Genomic DNA, 26563 nt, shown 5'->3' with positions numbered 1-26563 from the left:
TGACCACCGGCATGGCCGGTGACACAGCCAGTCCCAGCGCTGGGACGTGGACACAAAACGCCGGGATGCGGCTGCTGAAACCCCCGCTCCAGGTGTGTCCCGCCGGGTCCCCGCGTGCTGTGGGCCCGGGCTCCCACGCGGCGTGGCGGGCGGCTTGGGGGGGCCAGCACGACGCCAGGGCCGGGCACGTGGCGCGGTGTGGCTGCAGCTGCCGCGCGCAGCGAGGCGTTAAACCGGGTTATTGTTCCGCTGCGCCTCTGAACCCCCGCGTGCCGTAATTGTTGTTATTAGTGAATTACACGGCGCAGTGCGAGGGGCTTGGTCGTGTCCCCGGGGCGGTGGCCCCCCTCCCGGGGCAGGCAGGGGTGAGTTAGGGGTGCCAGGGTGCCCCCACGGCCCCCCGGGGTGCCCCAGGAGGGCGCCCACGCCTGGGTACCACCCATCCCGCTGTCAGCGAGGCACAGCCGCCCCCACACGCGTGGCTCCCCCCCCCCCCACGCGTGCTCGGGGGTCCCGGGGCGCCGGGAGGCGGCGGCAGAGCCGCACCGGAGCCATCTTGCGCCGCCGCCCGCCCGCTCTGACTCCCGGGGAAAATCCACCGCCGGGTCTTGGCTGCGCCGCGGCGGCGGCCCCGCTCCGCGCCCACCCGCGCCCACCCGCGCTGCACTGCGGGGCCGCCGCCACTCGCATGGTGCCGCCCGCCACCCTCCCACGCGCGGGGCGCCGGCCCGGGCCGCGCCGGCACCGAGGGAACCCAGGGGAGCGGCTGCGGTACCGGGCCGTCGGGGGGGCGCCCGGCCGCGGCCGGGGGACGATGTAGGCGGCGGGAGCGGGGTAAGAGCGGCGCGGGGGTGGGCGCGGGGGTCGGGGTGGCGGTGCTGCCTCCCGGGGCCGGTGCCGCCGCGGGGCATAGGCGGGGGGGGGGGACGACGATCTCGGGGGGATCCGGTGCGGTGGGGGGGGGGGCTGTCCCCGACGGGGCCCCGGCAGGAGGGGATGTGTCACCCGTGGAAGGGGTGGTGCTGAGGGGGAGCCGGGGAGGGGGGGCAAGATGGCTGGGGGTGTCTCAGCGGCACGGCCGGTGCTGGAGGAAGGATGCGGGCATCCCCATCTCCCGGTGCGGGAGGCGTTGGGGAGGGGGCTGTCCCCAGCCCCCCCGGCAGGTGACAGCAGCCATCCCCGCTCCAGAGGGCTCGGGCCAAGGCCTGGGCAGGCCCGGGCCCCCTCCCCGGCCCGATCGGCTCCCCCCGGTCACCCTGCGAGGGTCGGCGCTGGGTGCGGGTGCCGTGTCCCAGCCCATGGGGTGCTGGGGGCTGGCACAGAGCACAAACCGAGCGGGGACTCTCACCGTGTGCCCGGGCCCCGGGGTACAACCCGGCCTGGCAAGCAATGAGCGCTTTTTGGGGGGCCTGGGCCCGGGTGTCTCTCTCTTCCCATCACCTTCTGCCCCCTGGACGCTGGGTTTAATTGGGGCAGTTGGTCTGGTCCCTCCAGCCCGCCCCAAACCCGTGCAGGAAGTCGGTGCCGGGACATCTCTCTCCATCCCGGGACATCCATCCACGCACATCCTCGCGGGATGCAGGGCCACACCGCTCGCGGCAGGTCCCTGCCTGCTCCTCGGGCCGGGCACAAAGCCCCGAGCAGGCTGGAGGGGACAGAGCCGGGCCGTTGAGTGCTGGTTGCTCCCGCGGGAGTTGGGGCTGGGAGCAGGCAGCCTTCCGCGCTGTCAATCGGGGCGGCAGCGCAGATTCTCTCCTTTAGGAAATGGATGTCATTTCCCATCTATTTTGGTTCCTCGCCTCCGTGCTCCCAGCACGCGGCCGCAGCTCCCAGCCCTCAAGGACCCCGTCTGCTGGGGGACGGAGCCGGGGGATGGCCGGCGGGAGACGGGCAGGGCCACGCTCGGGAGGCTGGAAGGAGGCATGTCGGCCCTTTGCAGGCGTTATTCCAGCACCGACAGGGCCGAGAGGGAAAAAATAGGCATCAAAGTGACCATGGAACGTCAGAGCTGGAGGGGGCCTTCTGGCTGCACGGGGCGATGCAGGCGGGAGCCACGTTTGGGGCAGCCGCGGGCGCCGTTACTCCAGCGAGCCCGGGCACCAGGACCAGCTCCGGGCATCCCCGCTGCAGGGGAGCAGGGTGACACAAGCGTGGCGTCCCCATCCAGCCTGGGTGAGCAGGTCCCAAGCCCTCGGTGCCCAAATCTCCCTCCCGAGTGCTGGGGCTTGCGCCGTGCGGGCTGGAGATGGTGGCGCAGGCTGGGGGGGGCAGCATCCAGCCCTCCCGCCGGATGCCGGCAAGGCACAGGGAGGGAGCGGAGGGCGCTGGGGAGCCCAGACTGGGGGTGCCTGGGGGTCCTTGCCTTCAGCCTCCCCATGGTGAGCTCGGGGTGCGGACCCGCAGGATGCGGAGCCCATGCAGGAGCCCCGAGGCTGGTGGCTGCGCGGGTGCGTGGATCTCCACGGGTCTGCCCAGCCGTGAGGGCAAGATCTGGCCCCGTGCTGGGGTCTCGTGCCCAGGTGGTGCTGCTGGGGCTGGGGCTTCCGGATCCAGGTTTTGCAGACGCTGGTGTCCAAAACCCTGGATGCCACCCAGCCAGAAACCGGGACCGGGAGCCAAAGGTGCCTCTTGGCCCTTATTGCCATCATGGGCGAAGCTAAAATCTGGATCTGAGCAGCAGCGGGAGGAGCCTGGATGCAGCTCAGGAGGTGAACGCGTGGCTTGCGCTCCTTCTGCCCATCAAATCGGATTTCCCAAAATAGCCTGTTGAAGACCAGAGCCCGGCAGGGACCGAATGACGGGTCACCAGGGGTGTGGAAGCCCCACCACGATCCTGGCTGCCTGCTCCAAGATGTTGGCAGCCAGCGATAATAGTAATATACAGTGCCACTGCCGGGAGAGCGCAGCGCCGGAGAGCTAAGAATAGCAGGCGAGACGTGCCGGCTGCCGGGGGACGCGCGGGGAGGGCCGAGGGCCAGGGGCGCGCGGGTGGCTGTGTCTTGCGGGACGTCCCGGTGACGGGGTGGCTGAAGGTGGCTGGAGGGAGGACATCCCCACGGTGCAGGTGGCATGGGGCATGGCGGGTGCCACCAGAGCCGGGACGGGGACGTGCAGAGCGGTGCCCGGTGTTGACAAGCCCGAGCAGCGCCCTTCAGCGTGGCCTCGGGGCCCCGCAATCCCCAAGAGCTGGGGGTGAAGCCTGCGCTGCCCAAATGCTCCATGGCCTTGGGATGGTGGCCGTCTTGGTGGCCTCGTAATGCCAGGTCCTGCAGCGAGCAGCAGCACCCTGGGATGGAGGAGGGGGCCAGCCTCCGAGCACAGCACCCACACTTGCCCAGCAAGATGGAGCCCCTTCTGCTCCCCCTGCTCTGCCCAGCACCCCGGGGCTGTATGGCGTTGGCCGCGGGGGGACGGAGGGGGCATGGCCGCCACGGGCACGCGAGCTGAGCCGCGACAGCCGCACGTGGCAGCAGAGCCAGTGCCTGCCAGATAAAGGAGAATTAATTTGTACTTTCCCAGTTTCAGTGGGGCTGGGGGGGCTGTGGGCGCCCGGTGTCCCCCTCCCTCGAGCGGCTGTGCTCCTGCAGCTCTCGTGCCAGCGCCTCCACAACCTCGGTCCTCGTTAGGTTTTCCACGTCCCCCCCGCCCCGGCTCACTCCCCCCCAAATGCTGGAGCGGGAAGGAGCCATGACATGGTTTCTAATCAGCTGCTGAATTCCGATTTCTCTCCTCGGAGGAGGCTTCTCGCAGCCTTTGTCTGGTGCTGCCCGAGCAGGGTGCTGCTCTGCAGTTCCCCTCGAAGCCGCGGCGCCAGGTGATGCCGGCGCCCCGGGGAGCGAGCGGCTCAGCGCTGAGCACAGAGGCAGCCGGGGGACCCTACAGAAACACGGTGCAGTTGGGAGCTGGGCATGTTCGAGAGCATCGCCAGCACCCGCAGACCCTGGCTGCGTGTGGCCACGCGGGAGCCGAAGCAGGCGGCCTCCCCACCGGCACCCAGGTCGGCAAGCACCGAGCGTGGTTGCTGCTGTTTTCCTGGGGCTCGGTCTGTGTTGGTCCCCAGGTGCCCGATCTGGCACGGCTTCGCTGCGGCCGGTGCGTTGCTGGGTTTGGCTCCTTCCCCAGCACCCGGACTCGTCGGCAGCCCGTTGTGGCTCTGAGCGAAGCCAGGGGATGCAAACACTTTCCAGCGTTGCCAAGCCCCAATTAATAGCCTGTGAATCACGATGCCGTTGGAAGAGCAGATGTTTGCGGGGTGGTTGCCAGCGCTCGGCGTTGCACGGAGGGTCTGGCTGGCCTCACACCGGCAGCTTCGGGCAGCGGCAGGAGCCTCACCGCCTGCCTGGCCCTCTCCCCCAGCAGAGCCGGGAGCCGTCTGGGCTGGGAATTAGCTGAAGTTTTTGGTGGGCAGAGCGGAGGAACAGCCTGTCCGTGGGTGTGTGGGGGTGTCGCTTCGGAGCGAGAGGAGTGCGGAAGCTGAAGGTACCGAATCCCAGTGCGACGCCTGGCAGGGGACCTGCTGGTGTCCCAGCCCTGCTGCTGCAGCCTCAGCCCGGGGCAAGCCCCCATCTCCCCAGGGGGCTGGAGGGGCTGTGGCGGGACTGGGGACCGCGGGCCCCTCGGTTTGGCAATGGTGAACTGGTTATTACTGGGGGTAGGCTACATGTCTTGGATGTGGCTGTCCCTGCCATGGTGGTGCAGCTCGGCTGGGTTGGGGTCCCCAGCCGGCGGGTTGGGGTGAGACCCCATGGTGGTTGATGCACCCCAGGTCGGTGCTGTTGGTGCCATCGGTGCAGCCGAGGCGAGGGACGGACTTGGTGTTTCGTGTCACGACGTGCTCCGGGCTCCCCCGGGCCCTCTCTGGGTGGGGGGAGTGGGGACAGCCCCGCTCCGGGGGAGCCGTTTTGGGTGCCAGTGAGTGTCAGAGCTGTGGGTGTGTGGGGGGCTGCTGGGGGCGAGGGCTGCGTGGGTGCCTACGGGGTACAGAGGAGTGCGTGGGTGGGCGGGGGGGGGGGCGTGGGGATGCTGTGGGTGGGAGCAGGGGGGGTGCGGAGTGCACAGCGCTGCAGTGGTGCCGGAGCAGTGAGGCGCGCGGGGCCATCCAGGTGCACAGGGATGCAGTGGTGCGGAGCGGCTGCGTGTCCGTCCGGGCGTGCGGGGCTCTGTGTCCGTCCGGGCGTGCGGGGCCGTGTGTCCGTCCGGGCGTGCGGGGCTCTGTGTCCGTCCGGGCGTGCGGGGCCGTGTGTCCGTCCGGGCGTGCGGGGCTCTGTGTCCGTCCGGGCGTGCGGGGCTGCGCGTTGTGTCCGTCCATCCGTGCGCGGCGATGCGGCCGGGCGGTGCGTGGGCGTGCGGGCGCTGCTGGCGTGGGCAGCCCTTTCCCGGGGGTGCGTGGCTGTGCGCGGGGGTGGCCGGAGCGCGTCGGGGAGCGTGCGTGGGTGTGTCCCGAGCCGGCTCCGCCATCGCCTCTCGCGCCAGCTGGAAGGTGCCGGTGTCGGCCCAGGCGCCCGGGAGCGTGGCCATCGCCGCGCTGCCGTGGGTGGCCGTGACCCCGCCGGTGGCCGCGGTTTGCGTGGCCTGGCCGCGGCATGGGCAGCCCGCAGGGATTTCACAGGAAGAGAGCGAATCCAGCCGCCGCGCCGCTTCCGTCCTCCGGCTTCTGCCGAGCCCAGATGGGCAACCTCGGGGCTTAGCGGCAGCGAGAGGGTGAGTGGGGGGCTGCCGGGCGGGGGGGAGCGGGCCTGGCTCCGTGCGGGGGGGACCGTGCCTCGCAGAGCCCCTCTCCCCGGAGACCCCCGCGTTTTGCCCAGCGCGGATGCATTGGGCGGGGGGTGCGGAGCTGAGACCCATAGGCCGGGCGGGGCGGAAGCCCCCCATGCAGCCCCCACCCCCGCAGAGCTGCTCCTAACCCTTTCCTGGCCGCGTCCTCCTCCCTAGCAGCCGCCCCTTCGTTTGGGCGAGCGGCGTGCGGCTCCCGGCCAGCCCTCGCCCGGACAAGCCCCGGCACAGCCTTGAAGCTTGCGGGGCCGGGATGGCGAGCTCCCAGCCCAGAGGCCTCTTCTCCCGTTCCCTGCAGCCCTGCGCTGGGCTGGGGGCTGCGCGCGTCGCGGGGGGGTGTGCTGGGGCTGGGGGCTGCGCGCGTCGGGGGGGGTGTGCTGGGGCTGGGGGCTGCGGGGTGAGGAGGGAGCGAGGTGAATGCGGGGGAAGCTTTGCTGTGAGCTCAGAGCTGGGGGGACGTGGTGGCCTTGCCCAAGCCCCCCGTGGGGTGGGTGTTCGTTTGCCGGCTGCGTTCCCGAAAGCGGAGCAGGGAGCGGAGTCCCAGGGCGGCCGGGCCCAGCGTGTCCCGGCACCATGGGGAGCGGGGCAGGGACCCTGTGGATGGAGCCGGGGAGCCCCGGGTCTGCCTGCCTGCCAGACGGCCCCGCTGCCAGGGAGCGGCACAGCCGGTGCCGACATCTGTGCCTCGAGCCCTGCCTGTCCTCGGTTCGCTTCTCGGCACAGTCACGGTGGCAGTCTGGTCCCTCTGTGCCTCTCTGTGCTTTTCCCCCACCACCTCGCCTCTCCATGAGACAGACCTGTATTCTGAGGTGTGTTTCCTTGGAGGGGAAACTGAGGCAGGAGGGAGGGATGTAGCAGAGGCCTCTCCCGATCCCCGTCATCCTCAGGCTCGATCCCACGCCTCACCCTGGCTTGATTTTTCCTGCCAAGTGATGCCAAGAGCCGCAGGGGAAGCGAGGGCGTCCTGGGACACAGCTCCTGGCCGTGTCTGCCTGGAGCCCTGGAGCCGCCCGGCTCCTCCTGCTGCCGCCTGGCACCTCCCTGGCCCGGGGCTGCCAGAGGGGCTGGCGGCGGGGCCCTGGGGCGGCTGTCTGTGACGCGTGCTGCCAGGCAGTGCGGTGATGATGGTCACCATGGTGGCTGTGGCAGCAGGGGCCATAGTGGCCAAGGCAGTGGCAGTGGCGGCCGTGGTGGCCATGGTAGTGGCCATGCTGTCTGTGGTGCCGATGGTGGCTGTGGCAGTGGTAGCTGTAGTGGCCATAGTGGCTCTGCTGACTATGGCAGCGGTGGCTATAGTGGCTATGGTGGCCATGATGGTGGCCATGGTGGCCATAGTGGCCATGGTGGCTGAGGTGGCCCTGCTGGCCATGACAGCAGTGGCCATGGTGGCCATGGTGGCCATGGCGGTGACCGTGGCAGTGGCGGCCGAGGTGGAGGCGGGCGGGCGCTGTCCGCGGTGCTGATCACCCCGCCGCCGCCCACCGGGCCCCACGCTGCGTGGCCGAACCGGCAGCGTGTCCCGACCCCACGGTGCATTCCGGGGGTGCCGATGGGCACAGTGGGGTTCAGAGTCCCCCCGCTCCCTTGGGGACGTCCCGCCCTGCCCCTGGCCTTTGATGTGCAGCAGCTCCAGACAGGGCCGGCGGGACGGGCAACCAGCCCACGGCCGTGCCCGTCACCCCACGCCCTGCCTGCCCGCCGCCGGGCACTGCTGCTGGCCCCGCTGCGCAGGTTGGGTGGGGACGGGCGCCGCGAATCGGGCTGGAGAACCAGGCAGGGCAGAGCAGGGCGCTTGGGGACATGGGCCACCAAGGCTCCATCACTCCTCGCCGGGCTGGGCGCGTACCGGAGAGGTGCTGCCGGCTCCGTTCGGGCCACCCGGGTGGGCGCAGGGTGGCCGATGCGGCGTGCCCGGGGCCAGGGACACTGCGCCCACCTCCGCGCCCCTGAGCCGTGTCCCCCACCACGGTGTGGGTGTGAGTGCTCCCAGCACCAAATGTCAAACCATGCAAATGAGGCTGCGGGAGCGGCTGATTGAAGGGCCCTGCCCCACCCCGGAGCTGCAATCAAATATGCAAATGGCTCCCGAGGAGGCTAGTGACGGCTATTAATAGCAGGGGATGAGGCTGTGAGAAAGCATGGCGTTCCTTGGGAGGATGAGGCTGGGGGCTTGCCTCACCCCTCTGCCCACTCGGGCGGGCACTCACCTCTGCCGATGCCCGGGATGGGGTGAGGGGTCCTCCCTGCGGGGAGCCTGTGGCCACCAGGTATCGCTTTGGCCACCACAACCCTTTGCAGGGCGAGTGCTGCCCGTGTGCCTGTGCTCTGGCCCAGCGTCCTGTGGAACGGTGCGTGTCACCGTGCCGAAGAGCTGGCAAACCCTGCGGGGCCGTCGCGGTCGCTGAAAACGCTGGGCTGAGATTTTCCCCTTGGGGAGTCTGACCTCAGACAGGAGGAATTTGGTACCCAGGGGGACGCGGGTGCTGCAGGGGGGGTTTGCTATGGCTGGGTCTGGCGGGGGGAGCTCGGCCTGAAGCAGGTTTCACCATTTCGGTGGAGGGAGGAGGGGGCTCCTCCTGGCCCCCCATCCTTCACCCTCTGCTTTCATCTCCCCTTCTCTCTCCCGAATTCCTTCCGTTGCCATTGAGGCAGGGGGCGTCCCACTCCTGCCAGCTCCAGTGCCAGCACGAGTGGGTTCCCGTCGTGGCGCTGGCATGGACCCTGCTGTCCCCAGTGTCCCTAGCCGGCACGGGGGGCTCGGTGCGCCTGCCGCAGCCCCTCTGCCAGCAACCGCCTGACCTTTTTAGAAGATTGTGGAAGTGATGCTGGAGACAACAGTAACTAATTATTTAAAATCTGAAACTGGAATAATTAGCCCAATTAACAGTCTCAGGTGACGTCTTATTGCATCTGATAACGGCCCGAGGAAGAGGGAAGTTAATTAACCCGTCAGCCTGACATTTGTAGGTCAGCGCCGGCTCCTCGCACCCACCGGAGCAGGGTGCTTTGGGGGTGCCCGTCCCGCTTGGTGCCAGGGCTCTGTGTCTTTTGGGGGTCTCGGGGCAGGGAGGGGGGGGCTGTGGGTGAGCCCAGGCACCAGCCAGGGGAGATGGGCTGGGGGCTGGCGAGTTGGGGGAGAGGGTGCTGTGGCCCAAGGCCGGAGTGACGGGCAGGGGGACGGGGCTCGGTGTCCCCCGGGAATGCCACCAGCGCAGGTTCGTTAGCGAGGCGGCAGCTGTAGGCCTTCGAGGTTGCTGTGGAAACGGTGATGCTCGTCACCGGGAGGAGCCTCCTGCTTCCCATCACCGCGGGGTCCGGACCCCCGCCTTGGACACCTGGGACCCACAGACCCCCGTGTCCGAGCAGGGATATGGCGAGGGCCTGGCTGTCACACGCAGGCGGGTGGCATTGGGTGTGCAGCTCCCCGTGGGCCAGACCCCCTCCCTGCCCCCTCTGGCACGGACCCCCCAGCCCCTGCGTATCCTTGGCGTGGCCAGCGGCACCAGGCAGGGCTGCACACGCATGCACACGTGTGCATCCCTGCGCAGCGCGTGTGTCAGGGTGCATGCCCCTCGGGACCCTGCCCTTGCACCTCCCCTGGCACGCAGCCGTGCGTGCTGCGGGCGCGCGAGCGTGCACGTGGGCACAAGTACCCGCCCGCACCCCAGCCTGGCACCGGGGCGGCGGGGCCGTGTTGCCAGCCCTCCCCGGCGTGGCACGGCACGGGGCCCACGGGGCGCGGAGCGTGCGGCGGCGGAGCCCCCGGCCGCAGCCTCGCGGGCGGCTCGGCGAGACCTCGGTGCTGCTGGCAGCTCTTGGAGTTTTAATGAGGTAAACGGTATAAAAAGCTCTGTTTGCCCTAAATGCCCATCCCTGCGTGAAGCCGCTGCGGCGCAGCCCAGGCCCACCCCGGGAGCTGGGCAGGGGGCTGCGGGGCCGGGCACGCGCGCCCGGGCTGAGCACGTGGCAGCGGCAGGAGGAGGAGGAGGAGGACGAAGGCGGTTTAGCGCATTTGCAATCATTTCCCTCCTCCCTCCCCAGTTTACAGCTTACCTCAGCGGCTTATCAGCCTCCAATCTCATTAAATCAGGCAAATTGTAGCATCTGATATTTTATGGAGATTAAGGTGTGCGCCCAGACTCTATAATTATCGGCAAAGATGTATTTACAATGCCTTGTTGCTAGTAAACAGAAAATAACTTGGGATCAAAGCGCTTTTACCGGGAAATAAATCTGCCCGTAGAGCCCCGCTGCGGCGCGCGGCTGGGAGACGTCGGCGCTGCCCGGGGCGGGTGGGCGTTGAGGGATGGCGATTCGGGGACGTCCCTGGTCCCGTGTGGCTGCGGCGGGTCCCGTGTGCCGGGACCGCCCCCAGGTTGGTGCCCGCTGCCCGGGTCTCCCTTGTTGGCATCTCCCATGGGTGCCCGATGGCACCCACCCCTCCGGCCGCGGCTCTGCCGGGGATTTCCATCCCGGAAAACCTCCCCGCGCCCCGGCTGACGCAGGGCTGGGATTTATCGGCACAAGCGCGTGAGCGGTGGTGGTAGCGCCTTGCCCCTCAATTTGTCACCACGGCGGGAGCGCTGCGGATTACCGATGCGGTGACGCCGGTTTATTGCTGCCTGAAGTGGATTTATCCGCGCGGCGGGGCCCGGGCTCACCGCCGGCGTAAATCACCACAGCGCGGCTGGCACCAGCCGGAGCGCGGTGGCTGCCTCCCACCGGGCCAGGGCATTCCGGCCTCCACGGGGGTTTTGGTGGCCGCGTTTCCCGTGGGGCCGTGCGCTTCGTGCCCCGTCTCGGCTGCCCGGTGGCGGGCACGGCCGTCCCTTCTCCGTCTCACTCTCCTGCCCACTGAAACGAGAATAAGATGGTGATAATGCCGCAGACGTCCTCTGGAAAGGGCTCTGAGGCAGATGAAAAGCCCTACTTAAGAGCGAGGCCATTATTATTAATAACTCGGAGCGAGGCTGTAAATTCAGCCGACGCAGCTATTACGGGAAATGAACCTGCTCCCAGGCCGGATCCAAGGCTGCCCAGGTGCGGGATGGGGCTCTGAACAGGGGCAGGGACAGGAGAGCTCCATCTGGGGTTCGCTGGGACGATTTCTCGGCTTTTTTTGGGAAGGTCGGAGGTGTGAGGGAGGGCGCCTGCAGCACTGCTCCACCCTCAGCAGGGCTGAGGCTTGTGCCAAGGCTGAGGCCTGGCTGAAGCTCAGGACAGGGGTGATGCAGGCTGTGAGGAGCGTGGCAGGGGCCGGTGCCAGGGCTGGGTGCGGGGAGAGGGGCCACGGTGCCGCAGACGGAATGGGACCTGCTGTGGCTGTGCCAGTCCACGGAGCATCCGCAGGAATATTACACCTTGGCAAAGGTTACGTTAAAATAAAAATAACCCGGTGCCGTTCGTCACCTGGCGCCCGCAGCCAGGTCAGCAAAAGGCTGCGGGCTGCCGCGGCTCCCGCTCCCTCGGGATAACTTCACCTCTGGCATTGCCGCCCCACGAGCGGGGCAGCCGTGGGGCCGGCGGGGCGCGGGTACCCGGGATGGCAGAGCTGGGTGTGGGGCTGGGCAGGGGGTCCTGGGGGGGCGCGGGGTGCCAGGGCCACGGCCATGGGCTCACGGTGCTGCCCGCGCCCGGCTCGGGAGCTTCTGCGGGGGAACGAGCTTTGATATAAATATCTTTTTGCTCAGCACACGACCTACTTTCCAGACAATGCCATTAGCCTCTCGACTCCCTCATTCATCTTCCGCCGTCCTCCCCCAGCCCGCCCCGTGGCGGCACCCGTGCCGGCGCTGCACGCGAGGCAGGACAGGCACCTGGCACCGTGGCACCGTGGGGACCCCGGTGCTGGGGCAGCCGGTGGGCAGCCAACCTGGTCCCCCCTGGAGCATCCCTGGCGCGGGGGCCGTGGCCGTGGCTCATCCAGGGACGATCCCGCAGGAGCTCTGGCGTGGCGGCAGAGGCCGTGCCGCGCAGTTGGCAGCCGGCGAGCGGCCGGTGGGATTAGGGGCAGGTTGGGCGGAGGGTGCCCGGTCCCACCGGTGTGGGGCTGCCCGACCCCGGTGACAGCCCTGGCAGCGGTTTGGCCCTGAGAGCTGGAAATGCCTCCCCGGGGGGCTGGGCGGCCCTGGGCCACCACCCGCACACCTCCACGTGCCCCTGGGCCGAGCCCCCGCTCCTCCCCTGCAGCTAAAATTAAATATTCAATTTGTATTGCTGGTAAATCCTGTAAATCTCTTTTATCTCTAAGCTCTGGTAGCAGGACTGTCGGTGGTGTAATCACACGGGGGCCGTCCCGCCGCCCTTTGCAGCTCCCGGGCTTGGACCGCGTTCCCTGTTCCCCGTGTCTCCCCATGGGACGCTTCGGGGGCTGGTGGCGAAGCAGCACCCCGATGCCCACGGCAGAGCACCCCATGGCTCCCGCCCTGCCTGCGCTGCCCGCCACGGAGGTGAGGGCGTGCGCCGTCCCCACGCTGCCCGTGACGGGGATGCCGGTGCCCAGGTGACCGATGTGATCCCACCAGCCTGGCCCCCATCCCCGCTGTGCCCCCAGCTCGCCAGCTGGGTACCCTCCCTTGCTCTGCCCCCGCACCGGGCCCCCACTAAGAGCCTCATGCGGAATTATGTATTTAAATATTTAGGTTTTCATCAGCTTTGCAAATTAAGCCCATCCATTAAAGTGGCAGTTTGGGTCCTCCACTGGCGAGCTGGGCTGTGCCGTGTCCTGCGCTCGCTGCGCCCGTCCCAGCCCTGGCCCCAGGGGACCCCGGGCGTGGGATGCAGCCTGGGAACGGGGCCCGGTGGCCCAGAGCATCCCTGCCGGCACAGGGACCAAGGGCTCTGTGTCCTCACCATTCCCAGGTCCTGCTTGCTGGGAGCCCTGGCCCCTGTGGCCTCGCTGCGGGAAGGGCAACGGCGCGGGATGGTGTTCCGAAAGGAACCGGTTGGATGGATGTTCTCTGAGGTTGGAGCCGCGTGCCGGGAAAAGCGGGGCGCGGAGAAATGCCGGCGGCAGCTGAGATGCTCACCTGGTGTGGTGAGCATCTGGCAGGAGCGGAGCTGGGGATGGAGGGGCCACCCTGCACAGGGGTGGGCAGGGAACGGCCAGAGATCGTCGCCGCTGCTGCGCTCGGCACTAACGCGGTGCCACCAAAGCAGCTTTGGAGTGATCCCCGGCTTAAGCCATTGCAGCGTGTGGCCTGGGACGTAAGTGGCTTTTGAAGCCCGGGCAGCACGGCCCGTCCTGCCAGCGGAGCGGGCAGCGTGCGGGCGCGGAGGGAGAAATGGCACAGCAGTCTGGTGGGGAAACGGGGCTCGTCCGGCACTGCCGCCAGCCCTGGCAGAGCCGGCAGCGCCTGGGGCGGCTGCCATGGCTCCATGTGCCTGGAGAAGGTCCTTGGGCGGGGATACGCCCAGCTCCCGGGGGGTGCCCAGAGCCCACCGCCCGCCTGGGCTCCGCTGGGCGCTGGAGCAACGTGCCCGGTGGGGATGTGGGCAGAGCCCCCAGGGTGAGCGCGGTGTAGAGGGGATGCCCTTGGTCATCCCGCGGGTGAACGTCGGGCTCGCTGGTGTCGCGTTGGCTCTGCGTCCCGCTGGGCTCCCCGGGCACCGGGGAGGGGCACTGGGGGAGCACACTGGCTGCCGCCAGCCCCGGGCAGCGCGGGCAGATGTTGAGTGCGTCCGTGGGAGGGAAGCTGTCCGTGGGCATAACCAGTGATGGGTGCTCATCGGTGTGGTGCAGCACCCATGAGCCCTGCACCAGCTGGCGTGGGCTGGGGTCCCGAGGGCCCTGCCTGGTCCGAGGGTCCCTGCAGGGTGGTCTCCCGGCTTGGCCGGCTGCGCTCCTGCCGCTCTGGCTGTGGGGTCCCAGCTCCGGCAGTCGGCTGCCCCTGTGCCGTGTCCTGGCTCCCGTGGGCAGGATGGGCGTCGCAGCGGGGTCCAGGGGGCCGGAGGTGCCTGTGCCTTGGGGCAGCTCGCCCCTGTCCGCGCCTGCCTGGCGATGCTGGCATGGCCGCTCCCCTGTGCCACCTCTTTCCTTCTCAGCCAAATTCTTTGCCGACTCTGGCTGCCGACCCCAGCTGCTGCCCACTTGTACGGGGCTTTGGAAGACGCGGCTCTTCCGCCAAGATCCGGGTTTGGGCTTTGCGGGGATGGAGCACCAGGCTCCCTTCTCTGCTGGCTTTGCCCTGGGATGCTCCGGCTCCCTCGCGCGCCCCGGCATGGGAGCGTGGCTCTTGCCCCGGGGGATCCGGCTCCAGGGAGCGGGGTGTCTGGGCTGCGCGTGCTGTGCAGGGCGGGGGGTCCCGCTCCCCCCGCGGCGGCGGCGGCGGCCGGAGGCACCTGCGTTGTGGCGGAGAGTCCCGGTGCTGGCGGCCGTGCCGGGATCCCTGGCAGCTGGGGCGCGTCGCGGCCGTATTTCCTCGCTCTGCTCCAGGAGTAATTGCTCAGATGGGGACTTGGGGCAACTCCCATCCCGCTGCCGGCATGGTAATGAGTCGAGAAGACTCAAAGACAAATGGCTCATTAAGAAGCAGTGCTGCATTGCAGGATTTTTCATCCCACCAACCGCTGCATCAGCAGAGGCAGCACCTCTCGCGCTCGCTCTCCCCAGCCCTGGAGAAGGAGCTGTCAGGCAGCTGGGGCCGCTGCCAAAATTAATCATGTGCTTAATAACCTGCCCCTCGCGTCGAACGGCCTATCCTCAGCCTCCCGGTGTGTGGAGCGGGGCGGCGGCGCTGGGCTGGAGCCCCGGGGGGCACCACGGGTTTGGTCCTTGGGAAGCGCTCACCGAGGGGGGACGTGTTGGGCAGGGCTGGGCCAGGGGAGATGCCCCCCTGGCGTCGGGGTGCCGGGACTCCCAGCCCCGCTCCATCAGGGTGCCGGCCGGCCGTGCCGGGCTCTCCCAGCAGCCTGGGTAAACGCTCCTCGCTCCGCTCGCGTTTGCAATTCTTCAGCTGGTGTTTGTCCTTCATGACTTTTTAAAAATCTCGCCTCATCCCTTATTTACAGTGGCTGCCGGGCGGCTCCTGCCCCTCGCAGCCCTCTCCAGGCAGCGCCCGCCTGCGGCCCGCTGGCTTTTCTTTCATTGCTGGTTGCGTTGAGCGCCTTTGCTGCCATTTTTGCATCCCCTTCCCCTGGCCAGCCCTTACCTGCCGGCGTGGCCGGCCTCTCTAACGATGCTTTCTCCCCTGCCTGACACGACTAATGAACCGTCGGTGAGCTGCTTTCAGCTAATTCAACTTTTAAGAAAATAATGACTCAGTGCAGAATTACGTACTAAATTAGGCGATCGCTTACTAAGCCGTCCCTTTTTTTTTCCCCGAGCTGAGTAAATTTTACTAATACAGCCTAATAAAATAACAGAGCAATTAGTAATAAAATAAAATGTTTGCTTTCTACAATCCCTCTCGCTTACGACAGGTTGGGAAAAAGTAAATAGATTAAAAGCGCGGTGGAAGCGACCTGGCGGTATTCCATATTTATTTTCTTCCGACGACCATAGAACAAATTTGTTCAGCTCCTAAGTGGGAAGACCACTTGATTTTTTTATTTTTGCCAGGCTCCAGCTTGTGCGCGGCGCTAGGCGCTCACGCGGCGTGTTTGTTCTCTCCCGCTTTCATCCCCAGCCATAAAGATCCCCAGCAGGACCCGCGCTGGCAAAACCTCGCGTTCATTTGCAAAGCAGAACGGGCCGAGCTCGCGCCTCTGCCGGGCCGGTGGCTGGAAAAAAAAAAAATCCCTTTGCTCGCGCCGGAAAGCCGGGGTGGCTTTGTGGAGCATATGGCCGGATCCGGAGCAAATCAAAGTCAACGGCAAGGCGGCCGCTGGGCCGGCTCCGGCGCCCGCTGGCAGGGAATTGCATAAGAGGATGGGGCTGGGGATGGTTTTGGGGCTAAGCTGGGCGAAACACGTGTCCGCGGCCGCGCAGAGCCGTCCCTGGCGCTGCTGGCGCTGGCAACGCTGCCGATGGGGCGGAGGAGGGAAAGCTGGGCTGCTGAACAAATACCCAGGGAGTGGGGTCAGGCTGGTTTTGGGGGAGAACACCCTTGCTCTTCCTCCCTGGGCTTCATCCCCTTCGTGTTGCTCCCCGCAGAGCCTGCTGCCCCCGGGACACCCAGCGTGGAGGAGCCGCCGCCGGCCGGGGCCATGAGGACAGCGTCCCCCTGAGCGCCGGGCGGTAAGTGCCGTGGCGGGGGCTGCGTGGGAAGGGTGGGGAGCCGGGACCCCCCAAGCGTGGGGCTGCCCGCCCTGGCTCTGGGGGTTTGACCTGCAAATCTTGGCAAGCCCAGCTTTGCCCTGCGCCGGGGCGGTTTGCCGGGAAGCGGAGCTGCCTCTGCCAAGTGCCCCTGTGGGAAATTAAGTGGGGGCAGGCTGGATTTCGGGGTGACCCGCAGTGCCGGGGGCTGAGGGCCCCTCTCCTCCCTGCGCTGACCCTCGCGGCGGGGCGAGGCGCGGCGGGAGCAGGCGTCAGAGGGAAGGTGGCGGTGGGGGAATCGCCGGTGGGAGTTTCTCCAGGCTTTGGATGCAATAGAGGCAAGAAGTGAGTTATTTGTAATGGTAATTACGCTCTTCTAGTTTATCCTAGCACATAATTGTGTGGGCGGTAGGTTCCCACTGGTGGCAATTACCCTGGTGTTAAATGGCACAAAATTCAGCCGGGCTGGGTTTTTCCCCCATTTTTCAGTCTGCGGTTTGGTGGCGCACAAACCCTCCTTCCCGAGGGTTCAGCGGGATGCGGCTCCGGCTCTCGGCCGCGGCCCTCTGCCCAAGAGCCACACGGCCTCCTGCCCGCGCTGCCCGCCCTGGACCGGGCTGAGGAGGGGGTCCTGCCCTCTGCGTCCCCACTGGGACATGGGGATGGGGACCCTGGCCAGGGCGCAGGCACTTGTGTGGCTTTGGTGAGCGGGTGCTGGCTGGGACGTAGCATCCGTCACCGTGGCATGTCCCCATCTGTCACTGTGGCGTGTCCCCATCCTCTGCCCCGTCCCGCTGCCCCGCGGCTGCAGGAGAGCTGCGGCATTGCCTCGCCGGCATGGTGACCGGTCCCGGCTCTGTTTAATTCCCGCGCCTGCTGAGCACAAAAGCTCGCTGGGCTCGGGGTGATGGGCTGCTCGGCTATTTTGACTCCTTCCCGCCGCAGCGGCAATATTTGGATCGGCTGAGAGCTTCCCTCCCTGAGCAGGTGATGATAGCTCAGCCCGCGCAGGCAGAGCAGGGCCGCAGCCCGTCTGTCCGTCCGTCCATCCTGCTGCCCATCACCGGCCGGATCTCGGGGCAGGGGAGGCAGCCCCCTCCCACACCGCTGTGCCTGCTCCTCCTAGCAGCTTCTTTTTGGAACAGGCTGCAGCATCAGTCGGTGAAGACGCAGCAATTAAGGAGCCTCGTTAGAGCAGGAGCGTGATTCCGAGGGCGGGGGCAGAGGCGCAGGATCGAGCCATCCAGCCTTGAAGCCGGGAAGGAAGGCGGCGGCGGAGGCTGATTAGGGCAGACACGTTCCCCGGGCGCTGCCGCGGCCCCGTCTGCCGCTCGCTGCCGACGCCAGCGTGGCCGCCCGCCCCCGCGCCCCTCGGGGACCTCCGGCTCCTCTTCCCTCCCAGGGCTCCTCCAGCACGTGGCCCCTCCGTCCCCCGTGCGTCCTCAGCCTCCCGGCATCCCTCGTTTCCGATCCCCACGTGTCTGATGGACCCCGTGTGCCACGGGGACCGTCCCACGGTCACCCCGCAGCCGGTCAGGGAGACGGGCTGCCCACAGCACCCTGCCCAAATATGATAACAGGAGCGTTAACGATGCCTGCTAATTAGCCAAGCTACGCTGGAGAATAAGCAATTGCCTCGTTTGCAGTCATACCAAAGGTGGGGCCGTTGAGGGACCCTGAGGGAGACAAACCCCTGCGGGGCCGGGGGGCGGCAGGTCGCGGGGCTCCATCCGCGGTCGGGCGCAGCGGCCGGGGCTGCGTGAAGAGGAGGGGCTGGATGAAGACATCAGAGCGCATCCCCGCTCCGCGCCCCGCCGCAGCTCATTAGCGGCTCTGTGAATCGCAACGGCTGAAAAGCTCAGCCAGAACCGTTTTCCTAATGGAGAAACACTTCATAATATTTGGTGTCGGAGGAGAAAACAAGTTTCTGATGATGGCAGCACGTCCTCCCTCGCCGTCTGTGGGCCCAGCGCTGCCTGCATCGCTGCCGGTGGTGCTTTCTCCTTCCCGTTCCACCCCTGCACTGCCCTCTCTGAGCAGCCAAGCCAGGATGACCCCGGGTGCCTGGCCCCGGTGCCGTGCCCCCTTCATCCCGCGGGGAGCCAGGTTTCTGGCACCCCAGCCCGGAGTGAGGGGCTCAGCTGGGGCCGAATCCTGCCCTGGGAGCTTCCCAGCGCCCTGGGTCAGTTCCTGCGGGACAGCCCCGACGTTTCGCTGGCGGTGGGGCGCGGAGGGGAGCGTGACGCCGTGCCTGTCCCTGTCCCCGCAGGTGAGCCCGCAGGGATGTCCCTGCAAGATGCCGAGGCTACGGGGCGGGCGCTGACGCCATGAAGGGCTACCATGGGGAGCGTAGCCAGGCACAGCCCTCCTCCGGCCACCGCTGCCGCTGCGTCCGAGAGGACTGCGAGCGTCCCGCCGACTACGTCCAGCACGGCCCCGAGTGCCAGCCGCCGTACCTCCTCAGCCCCAGCGAGCCTTGTTCCCTGGAGCATCCCTACTGCCCGGCGCGGAGCCCCGGCGCGGCCGGCGAGTGCCCGGGCGGGCCCCTGAGCGAGCCGCCCTCCGCCAGCGCCAGCAGCACCTTCCCGAGGATGCACCACGCGCAGCAGCCCTACGACTCCTGCGACGAATGCATGGCGACCGCCCACCCCGCCAGCAAGATCAACCGCCTGCCCCCCACGCTGCTGGACCAGTTCGAGAAGCAGCTGCCGCTGCACCACGACGGCTTCCACACGCTGCAGTACCCGCGGGCCGGCGGCGCCGAGCCCCGCAGCGAGAGCCCCAGCCGCATCCGCCACCTCGTCCACTCCGTCCAGAAGCTCTTCGCCAAGTCCCACTCCCTGGAGGCGCCGGCCAAGCGGGACTATAACGGCACCAAGATGGACGGCCGCGGGGACGGCTACCACCACCACCACCACCACCACCATCACCACCACCAGTCCCGCCACGGCAAGCGCAGCAAGAGCAAGGACCGCAAGGTGGACTCCCGGCACCGGTCCAAGATGATGGGCTGGTGGAGCTCCGACGACAACCTGGACAGCGACAGCAGCTACATGGTGTCCGGCCGGCACGCCGCCGACCAGGGCACCCAGTACTGCGTGGACGCTCCCGAAAGTGCCTTCAGAGACTTGACCTTGAAGAGTCTAAAGGGCGGCAGGGAAGGAAAATGCCTGGCCTGCGCCGGCATGTCCATGTCTCTGGATGGCCAGACGCTCAAGAGGAGCGCCTGGCACACCATGACCGTCAGCCAGGCCCGCGAAGCCTACCCCAGCGCCGGCGGCACCGAGAAGACCTTGATGCTTCAGGAGGCAAAGGCCAAAGACCGAGCGTTCCAGTACCTGCAGGTGAGGGACCGGACGGAGCAGGGGGCTGCCGCCCAGCGGACCGCGGCCGGCGGTGCCGCGGGGTGAGCCGGGGCTGGGACCCTCTGTCCTGGCAGCCTGGGGCGGTGCAGGGATGCTCCACGTCCTCAGCGCCTGCGCCCCGTCCCCCGGGGTCCCGCGCCGGTCCCCGTTATCCCCCGTCTAAGGGGGGCACTGCTAAGCCCCATCTGCCACCTCCGGCCCCGTGCCCGCTGGATTTGGGGTCAGACTGGCTCTGTTGGCTCGGGGCTGCCGGCAGCCCCGCGCCCGCTCCCTCCTCGCGGCTTTTATCCCGCTTGCGCCTGGCTGGGTGCCACCGCCTCGTCACCAGGCTCCCTTCTAGGTCACCCCCCTTCCAATTAAAAACTAATTAACTCTTCTCTCCCTTTCCCGGGGGAAGGAGACAGGGAGTGGCAATGCCGCGCTGGCTGGGGGCGGGGGGCGGCCGGGGCCCCTCTCCACTGGCAGCGGGGGCATTGGGGCAGGGTGACGGCCCCGCCACCCTCCCCATGGGGCTCGGGGGATGCCGTCCCACCACCCACTGCCCGGTAAGGACCCCGTGGTGCCAGCGTCAGCGCCGCGTGGTAGGACCGGCAGCCGCTACGTCAGCCGGGCGGCCACGCTGGCATGGGTGGGATTTGGCCCAGCCGCGCCTGCTGGGGGGGCTGCGAGGTGGGAGTTTTGGGAATGGCCCCGCATGGGGCATGGGGAGCCGTGGCTGTTAGGAGAGGTCAGCTCTCCTGGATTTAGGGGCTTTCCTGGGGGGGTCAGAGCCCCCAGGGTCTGCCCCGCAGCCTCGGGGTGCCGTGGGGAGGGCAAGGGGGCCATGGCGGCACACGCGCGCTGGGTTTGGGCTCGGGCTGGCACGTGCTGCATGGCGGGCGCGGGGCTCGGCTCTGCGTCCCGACCGTGGGAGCCCGGCCACCGCGTCCTCCCGCGCTTGCCTCCCGCCGCAGGTGCCGCAGGACGAGTGGAGCGGGTACCCGGCGGTGGGCAAGGACGGGGAGATCCCTTGCCGGAGGATGCGCAGCGGCAGCTACATCAAGGCCATGGGCGATGAGGACAGCGCCGACTCGGACGCCAGCGCCAAAATATTGCCCAGGGCGGCCACGCGGCGAGACAGCTACCGCCGCTCCTCCAGCGCCGACCAGGCCAGGACCAAGTAAGGGCTGTCGCCTCCCGGCCCCGTCTCAGGGCGGCCGTGGGCTGGGGCTCCCCGGGAGCCGTCCCGGCCCTTGGAGGGCACTGGGGGAACGCGGCGGCACTCAGCTTCGGGGCGGGACCTGCTGCTGCGGCCGTGAGCCAAGGCTGGGGAGGAAAGACGCGTTTAAACGGAGGCGACTGGGATGTCACCCCGTCCTGGCGGGTGACAGCCTGGCTCCTCGTCCCCAGCCCGCTCCGCGCCCCTCCGGCAGCCCTGCGCCGCTGCGGGACGGCTCTGTACCCCCAGGACGGAATTTTGGGCGGATATGAGCGGGGCAGGCAGTGGGGGCCGGCGGGAGCATCCCGGCGGCTGCGTTTCCGAATGCTCTGCTGGACTGTGTTGCTTTTGGTGCGATCCCTTCTGTTCCCACTGTCTCTCATTAGGTTTGCAAGTAGGCACTATTCTGATTCATATATCTGTAACTGTCCCAGCTGCTGCACGCCACCGCGAATGCTCCCGCGGGGACAGGGCTACGGGCGCTCCTTCACCACCGGCCAGGTAGGGTCCCGTGTCACGGGCGCCGCGGGGCAGGTTGGGGCGGGGAGGGCGGCCGACGCTCCTCTGAGCATCTCCTGCCCCGCTCGGCCCCGGCTGGCCGCCCTCAGCCTCACCCGCCGCTCTCCCCAGATCAACGACGAGCTCAACCACCAGTTCGAGGCCGTCTGCGAGTCGGTGTTCGGCGAGGTGGAGTCGCAGGCCGTGGAGGCGCTGGACCTGCCCGGCTGCTTCCGCATGCGGAGCCACAGCTACCTGCGGGCCATCCAGGCGGGCTGCTCCCAGGACGACGACTGCCTCTCGCTCTTCTCCATGTCGGCTCCCGCCGGGCCGCCCATCACCAGCAGCATCCTGAAGCCCAGCACCTGTGAGTCCCCGGGGGGGGGTGGTAGGGGCTCAGTCGCGCAAGGGACCCCCGCATCTCCCCGCCTGCTTGCCCAGGCGCCCGCCAAGGGCTGCTGCTGCCCCTGCTCCTGCCCCCGGCCCCGTGCAGCCCCCGGCACAGGGTGTGAGCATCCTGCTCAGGGCACGAGCATCCCACTCGCAGCTCAGCCCCGGCGCGAGGTGTGAGCATCCAGCTCGTGGCCCTGTGCCCCCAGCACCCCTCTGCCCTTCTCTCCTTCCCTCCACTTCTTTCCCCCTACTTCATTTCCCCATCTCTGCCCCTTGCCGGGAGCTGTAGTAGCATGGCCCGCGTGGGTCTAGGGGGGTTTCCAATCCCTTTCTGGGGATGAACTGGCCAAACAGCCCCTCTGAGCTCCAGCCTGGATCTCAGGCAGCCAAGGTGCAAACCCCCGTTCCCCCGGGGCCCCCCCGTTCGCGGTGGGAAATGAGCAAGTGTCTGTGTTTTCACGCGCCTTTTCATCCTGCGCCTCTCCCACAACAGCCTTCAGTTACAGAAAAGCTCCACCTCCCATCCCTCCAGGAACCAAAGCCAAACCCCTCATCTCCGTCACGGCGCAGAGCAGCACCGAGTCCACCCATGAGAGCTACCTGCCCGGCGAGGTCGCCCGCAGCCCCGCCTGGTCCAAAGACGCCGCGGCCCGTTGCAACTCGGCCGAGAGCCTGGAGAGCTCCAAGGTGTCGGCCGTGGCCCTCGACCTGCCTCCGGTCCAGCCCCGCGCCGCTCCCAAGCCCTCCACGCTCATCATCAAGGCCATTCCCGGCCGGGAGGAGCTGAGGAGCTTGGCTCGGCAGCGCAAGTGGCGACCCTCCATCGGCGTCCAGGTGGGCTTCGCTCCTCCCTGCGGGCTCCCAGCCGGCCCGAGTGGCACGGGCGATGCTGAGCCACCGCGCCGCATCTCACGGGCCGCCCTCCAGTGCTCTTTCTCTCTGCCCCTCGGCAGGTCGAAGCCATCTCCGACTCGGATACGGAGAGCCGGAGCCAGAGGGAGTTCCACTCCATCGGGGTGCAGGTGGAGGAGGACAAAAGGTAACCGCGCGGATGGGCTGGGCTGAGACCTGCCACGCTCGCTGCGCAGGGGGATTGCGTTCCCTTGGGGCTCCCTGAGCTGCCCCGCAGCATCTTTGCCCTCTCTCCTCCGGCTGAGGCTCCCAGAGCTCAGCACCACCCCCACTGGGGCAGGATCTGGCCTTCCCCCTGCCCTCGCACCTCGCTGCTGCAGCGGACTGCCCGGGGAGGGGGCTCCCCTGCTCCTGCCCTGTGCTCGGCTCTCCTTCGCTGGGGCTCAGCCCCGGGGTTTGAACCCGGCCCGGGAGCCTTTGGGCTTTTCTGCAGCTAAACTTGACGTTTTGGCCGGGGTGGGAGCGCCGTGTGCCGGCACCTGCACGGGCCACGGGAGGGGATCTCTGGCAAGGTGCCCACACAACCCTGGTGCAGGCTCCTCTCCATCCTTGGTCCAGCGCCGGTAACCATGGAAACGGGCAAAGAGCAGAGGGAATGAGGGACTGGCGGGTTGCAGCAGCTCAGGGCCGTCCCTGTGACCCCGAATGCTCCGGGATCCAGACCGGCATCCCCAGCCCCATCCCGCCTGCGGGCACCCCTCACCCTGCCCCTGCCCGGCGAGGGGACGGCGCAGCGGGGCTGCGCTCGCTGGCGGCGAGGGTCCCCACGCGCTCTCCCTCTCCGCAGGCGAGCGCGCTTCAAGCGCTCCAACAGCGTGACGGCGGGCGTGCAGGCCGACCTGGAGCTGGAGGGCTTCGCCGGCCTGGCCGTGGCCACCGAGGACAAAGCCCTGCAGTTCGGGCGTCCCTTCCAGCGGCACTCCTCGGAGCCCGAGTCCGGCCGGCAGTACGCCGTGTACAAGACGGTGCACACGCAGGGGCAGTGGGCGTACCGGGAGGACTACCAGCTGCAGTACGACACGGTGGAGGTGCCCCGGCGGGATGCCTGGATGGAGCGGGGGTCCCGCAGCCTCCCCGACTCCGGCCGTGCCTCTCCCTGCCACCGCGATGGGGAATGGTTCATCAAACTGCTGCAGGCGGAGGTGGAGAAGATGGAGGGCTGGTGCCAGCAGATGGAGAGGGAGGCTGAGGACTACGACCTGCCGGAGGAGAGTGAGTCGGGGGGATTTGCGGGGTCGGGAGGGGCTGGGGCTGCCGCGGGGCTGGGGGACACAGCCGTGGTCCTGCGGTGCTCCCACCTTGGAGCCAAGGCTGAAGAGGTTGGGTTGGGGCAAGAAACAGCGGGGAAACCCTCTGGGACTCAGACCTGACCGTCTGCTCTCCCCTCGCCAGTCCTGGAGAAGATCCGGAGTGCGGTGGGCAGCGCCCAGCTCCTCATGTCCCAGAAGGTGCAGCAGTTTTACCGCCTCTGCCAGCAGAACATGGTGAGTGCTGGGGGTCAGCCGTGGCAGGTGGGGGGTCTCGTACCCGTGCCCAATGGAAAAGGGACTTGGTAACACCACTGGGGAGAGTCGGACAGAGCCCCCCCGGCAGCATCGGGGTGGGATGGCCAGCAGATCCACTGTCCATGTGGCCGACACTCTGTCCCCGCAGGATCCCAACGCGTTCCCCGTGCCCACCTTCCAAGACCTGGCCGGCTTTTGGGACCTCCTGCAGCTCTCCATCGAGGACGTCAGCATGAAGTTCGCGGAGCTCCAGCAGCTCAAGGCCAATGGGTGGAAGATCGTGGAGCCCAAGGTAAGGGCAGGGCTGTGCCAAGCCCACTGGGACGCCCGTTCCCCGGAGGTCCCGGCCCCGTGCCCGCCCTGAAGCCCCCGTTAACTGTGCAGGAGGAGAAGAAGGTGCCTCCCCCGATACCAAAGAAGCCGCCTCGCTCCAAGGTGCACCCGGTGAAGGAGCGTTCCCTGGACTCGGTGGACCGGCAGCGGCAGGAGGCCCGCAAGCGGCTCCTGGCAGCTAAGCGAGCTGCCTCCTTCCGCCAGAGCTCGGCCACCGAGAGCGCGGACAGCATCGAGATCTACATCCCCGAGGCGCAGACCCGGCTGTGACCGCGGCCTCCGCTTTTCTACCCGGACTGGACGGCACGGCCGTAGCTCACTGTGATGGGGGCTGCGGGGACACCCTGGGGCAGCTCTTGGCCCCGCTCACAGCTTCTCTCTTTTCTATCTTAGACCTTTCGTGGATCCGACGGCCAGTGAACCGGCAAGCCTGGTTCTGCCCCGTCCCATTGCCCCCCGCCCGCATGCCCCTGCCAGCCTCTCCCGGGGTCCGGGGCTCTCCCTCCCTCCGCCCTCCCGGGGGCCGCGTCCCCGCTCTCTGTCCCCTTCCCACCCCCCAGCCCTTCCGCACACCCCCCCCACCCCCAAAAGAGAGGTGACCCTGAGCCCCCAGCCCCGCCGGGCTGGAGGGGAGGGGGCTGCAGGCAGGCCCCCCGCCTCTCTGTACTCAGTGCAATCCCCCGCGTGCGGTGGGGACGGGACCCCTCACCCCAGCCTGGCCAGAGCCCCCCCCAGCCCCGCTCCCCGGCCCTGCCGGCACGAGGCTTTGGGATGCAGCGGGGCCAAGGGGCTCCCTGCGCTGCCCCCACCTGCCTCCTGCTCGGGTGCCGCGGGGGGACCCGGGGCTCCTTCCCCTCTATACATATATAAATATAACCTGAGGAATAAACCAGAACCTACACGTGACCAGCGCTGTGGTCTGGCTGGTGGGACGGCCCAGAGCCGCAGAAATCCCCCCGTCCCGGTCACGGCGAGCCGTCCCGCTTCCCTCGCACAGAGCATCGCAACACGCTTCTCCCGTTCCCGCTCAGCCCTCCTTCCCCATCCGTCTGTCCTTCCGTCCCACCGTCCTGCCAGCCTGGGAGCACCTCTGCAGCGTGGCGCTGCCCGGGGATGGGGGATACAGACCCCCTCACGCCGGTGGGATGCGCTTCCCCCGGTGTGCGAGCGAGGCGGTAGTGGCGGGGAGACCTGCCCGCAGCCCGTTTGCACCCGCGGGGCCGAGGACCGCGGCGGCTCTGCCCCAGGCCTGGCTCGGTGCTGGCGCGTGGGATGGAAGCGTGGACCTGGCCGGCAGCAGCCCCTTGGGTGCAGAGCTGCTAGAGGTCACCCCGGGGCGTCACCCCTTGTCCCCGAGCTCCCGGTGCCCCGCGGGGATGGGACACCCCAGGATGGGGCTGTCGTGCGCCTGGTGCCCCGTGGGACCAGGGGACACCCCGGGGTGCTGCTGCTCCCAGCTCCCCCACTGCTGTGCACAGACCCGGGAGCAGGGCAGGGGGTCCCCAAAAGTCCCCTCTGGGGCAGAGCAGCAGGGCAGGGTGGGGGGCTGCATCTGCCCCGTCCCTGTCCCCATCTCTGGTCCCTCTCTGAGCATCCTGTCCCCCCCACAGTGTCCCTTTTGGTGGCAGAAATGGGTAGGACCCCATCTCTGTCCCCCACCCCGCCACGCCAGCAGCCCCACGCAGCATCACCAGCCACCCCCCCCAGGCAGGGCCGGTGGGTGCCGGGCAGCTCCCAAACCCAGGGCCAAGCCTCGCCCAGGCCGGCGGGATGGGAGGCAGCTGGGGGGACCCAGCTCGTGCCCCCCACGTAGCAAGGGGGGCCGGGGCCGAGCAGGGGGACGCCTCGCCGGGGGTCCCTCGTCCCGGGGGTCTGTCGGTGCTAAACACCTCCGGGACGGCAGCGCCCGCTCAGCCACCCAAAGCCCTCTCCCGCCCCGCACCCCGGATTTAGGGATGTGCCTGGGAAGGGCCCCCCGGCCCCCGCCCCGGCCAGCACCGTGCAGTGACCGTGACACGTGGCTCCCTTTTTATTGTAATGAACCGCCGCAATTAATTAATAAAGACGACTTTGGTTACTCTGGGCCAGTGGCCACCTCCCCGTGGGAACACAGCCGGCATCGGGCTCGCCTTTCCCCCGTCTGCTGCCCCTTCGTGTCCGTGGGGTGGGAAGGGGGTCCGTGGGGTGGGAGGGGTGCTCGTGGGGTGGGAGAGGGGATTTTGCTGGGGCGGGAGCAGGTCTTCCTGTGGGGTAGCTGGGGGGTGTCTGCAGGTCTCCCCGTGGGTCTCTCCCCGTGGGTCTCTCCCCGTGGGTTTCCCCATGGCTCTTTCCTGTGGGTCCCGTGGCGGATCTCCCGTGGGTCTCCCTGTGGGTCTCTCCCCCACGAGTCTCT

The 26563-nt window shown here is 68.2% G+C and overlaps 1 protein-coding gene across 2 annotated transcripts; it reads left to right on the top strand.

Moving 5' to 3' along the window:
• The first annotated feature begins 721 nt into the window (after window positions 1-721).
• DLGAP3 (DLG associated protein 3) lies at window positions 722-26254 on the top strand. Of its 2 annotated transcripts, none has more exons than XM_086765094.1 (12): window positions 722-834; window positions 15866-15949; window positions 18237-19311; window positions 20286-20491; window positions 20917-21031; window positions 21161-21395; window positions 21915-22255; window positions 22375-22460; window positions 23121-23545; window positions 23726-23817; window positions 23987-24130; window positions 24223-26254. In XM_086765094.1, exons 3-12 carry the CDS (start codon window positions 18295-18297, stop codon window positions 24439-24441), a joined length of 2880 nt encoding a protein of 959 aa, XP_086621220.1. In that variant the 5' UTR covers window positions 722-834; window positions 15866-15949; window positions 18237-18294; the 3' UTR covers window positions 24442-26254. The 2 variants fall into 2 exon arrangements, with proteins under 2 accessions (XP_086621220.1, XP_086621221.1); XM_086765095.1 differs by having other exon boundaries at window positions 729-834; window positions 20965-21031.
• Window positions 26255-26563: the final 309 nt, after the last annotated feature.

Source organism: Chlamydotis macqueenii, chromosome 22, assembly GCF_036417535.1.
Source record: "Chlamydotis macqueenii isolate bChlMac1 chromosome 22, bChlMac1.mat, whole genome shotgun sequence".
Lineage (NCBI taxonomy): Eukaryota > Metazoa > Chordata > Aves > Otidiformes > Otididae > Chlamydotis > Chlamydotis macqueenii.
Note: the sequence above shows the minus strand (reverse complement) of the source record. Positions and strands in the feature narration are given on the sequence as shown.

Coding starts and splice junctions, on each gene's coding strand:
- DLGAP3 (XM_086765094.1), top strand. CDS start 18,295: ATGAAGGGCTACCATGGGGAGCGTAGCCAGGCACAGCCCTCCTCCGGC. Junction 23,546..23,725: donor CTACGACCTGCCGGAGGAGA/GTGAGTCGGGGG, acceptor TCCCCTCGCCAG/TCCTGGAGAAGATCCGGAGT. Junction 24,131..24,222: donor GGAAGATCGTGGAGCCCAAG/GTAAGGGCAGGG, acceptor TTAACTGTGCAG/GAGGAGAAGAAGGTGCCTCC.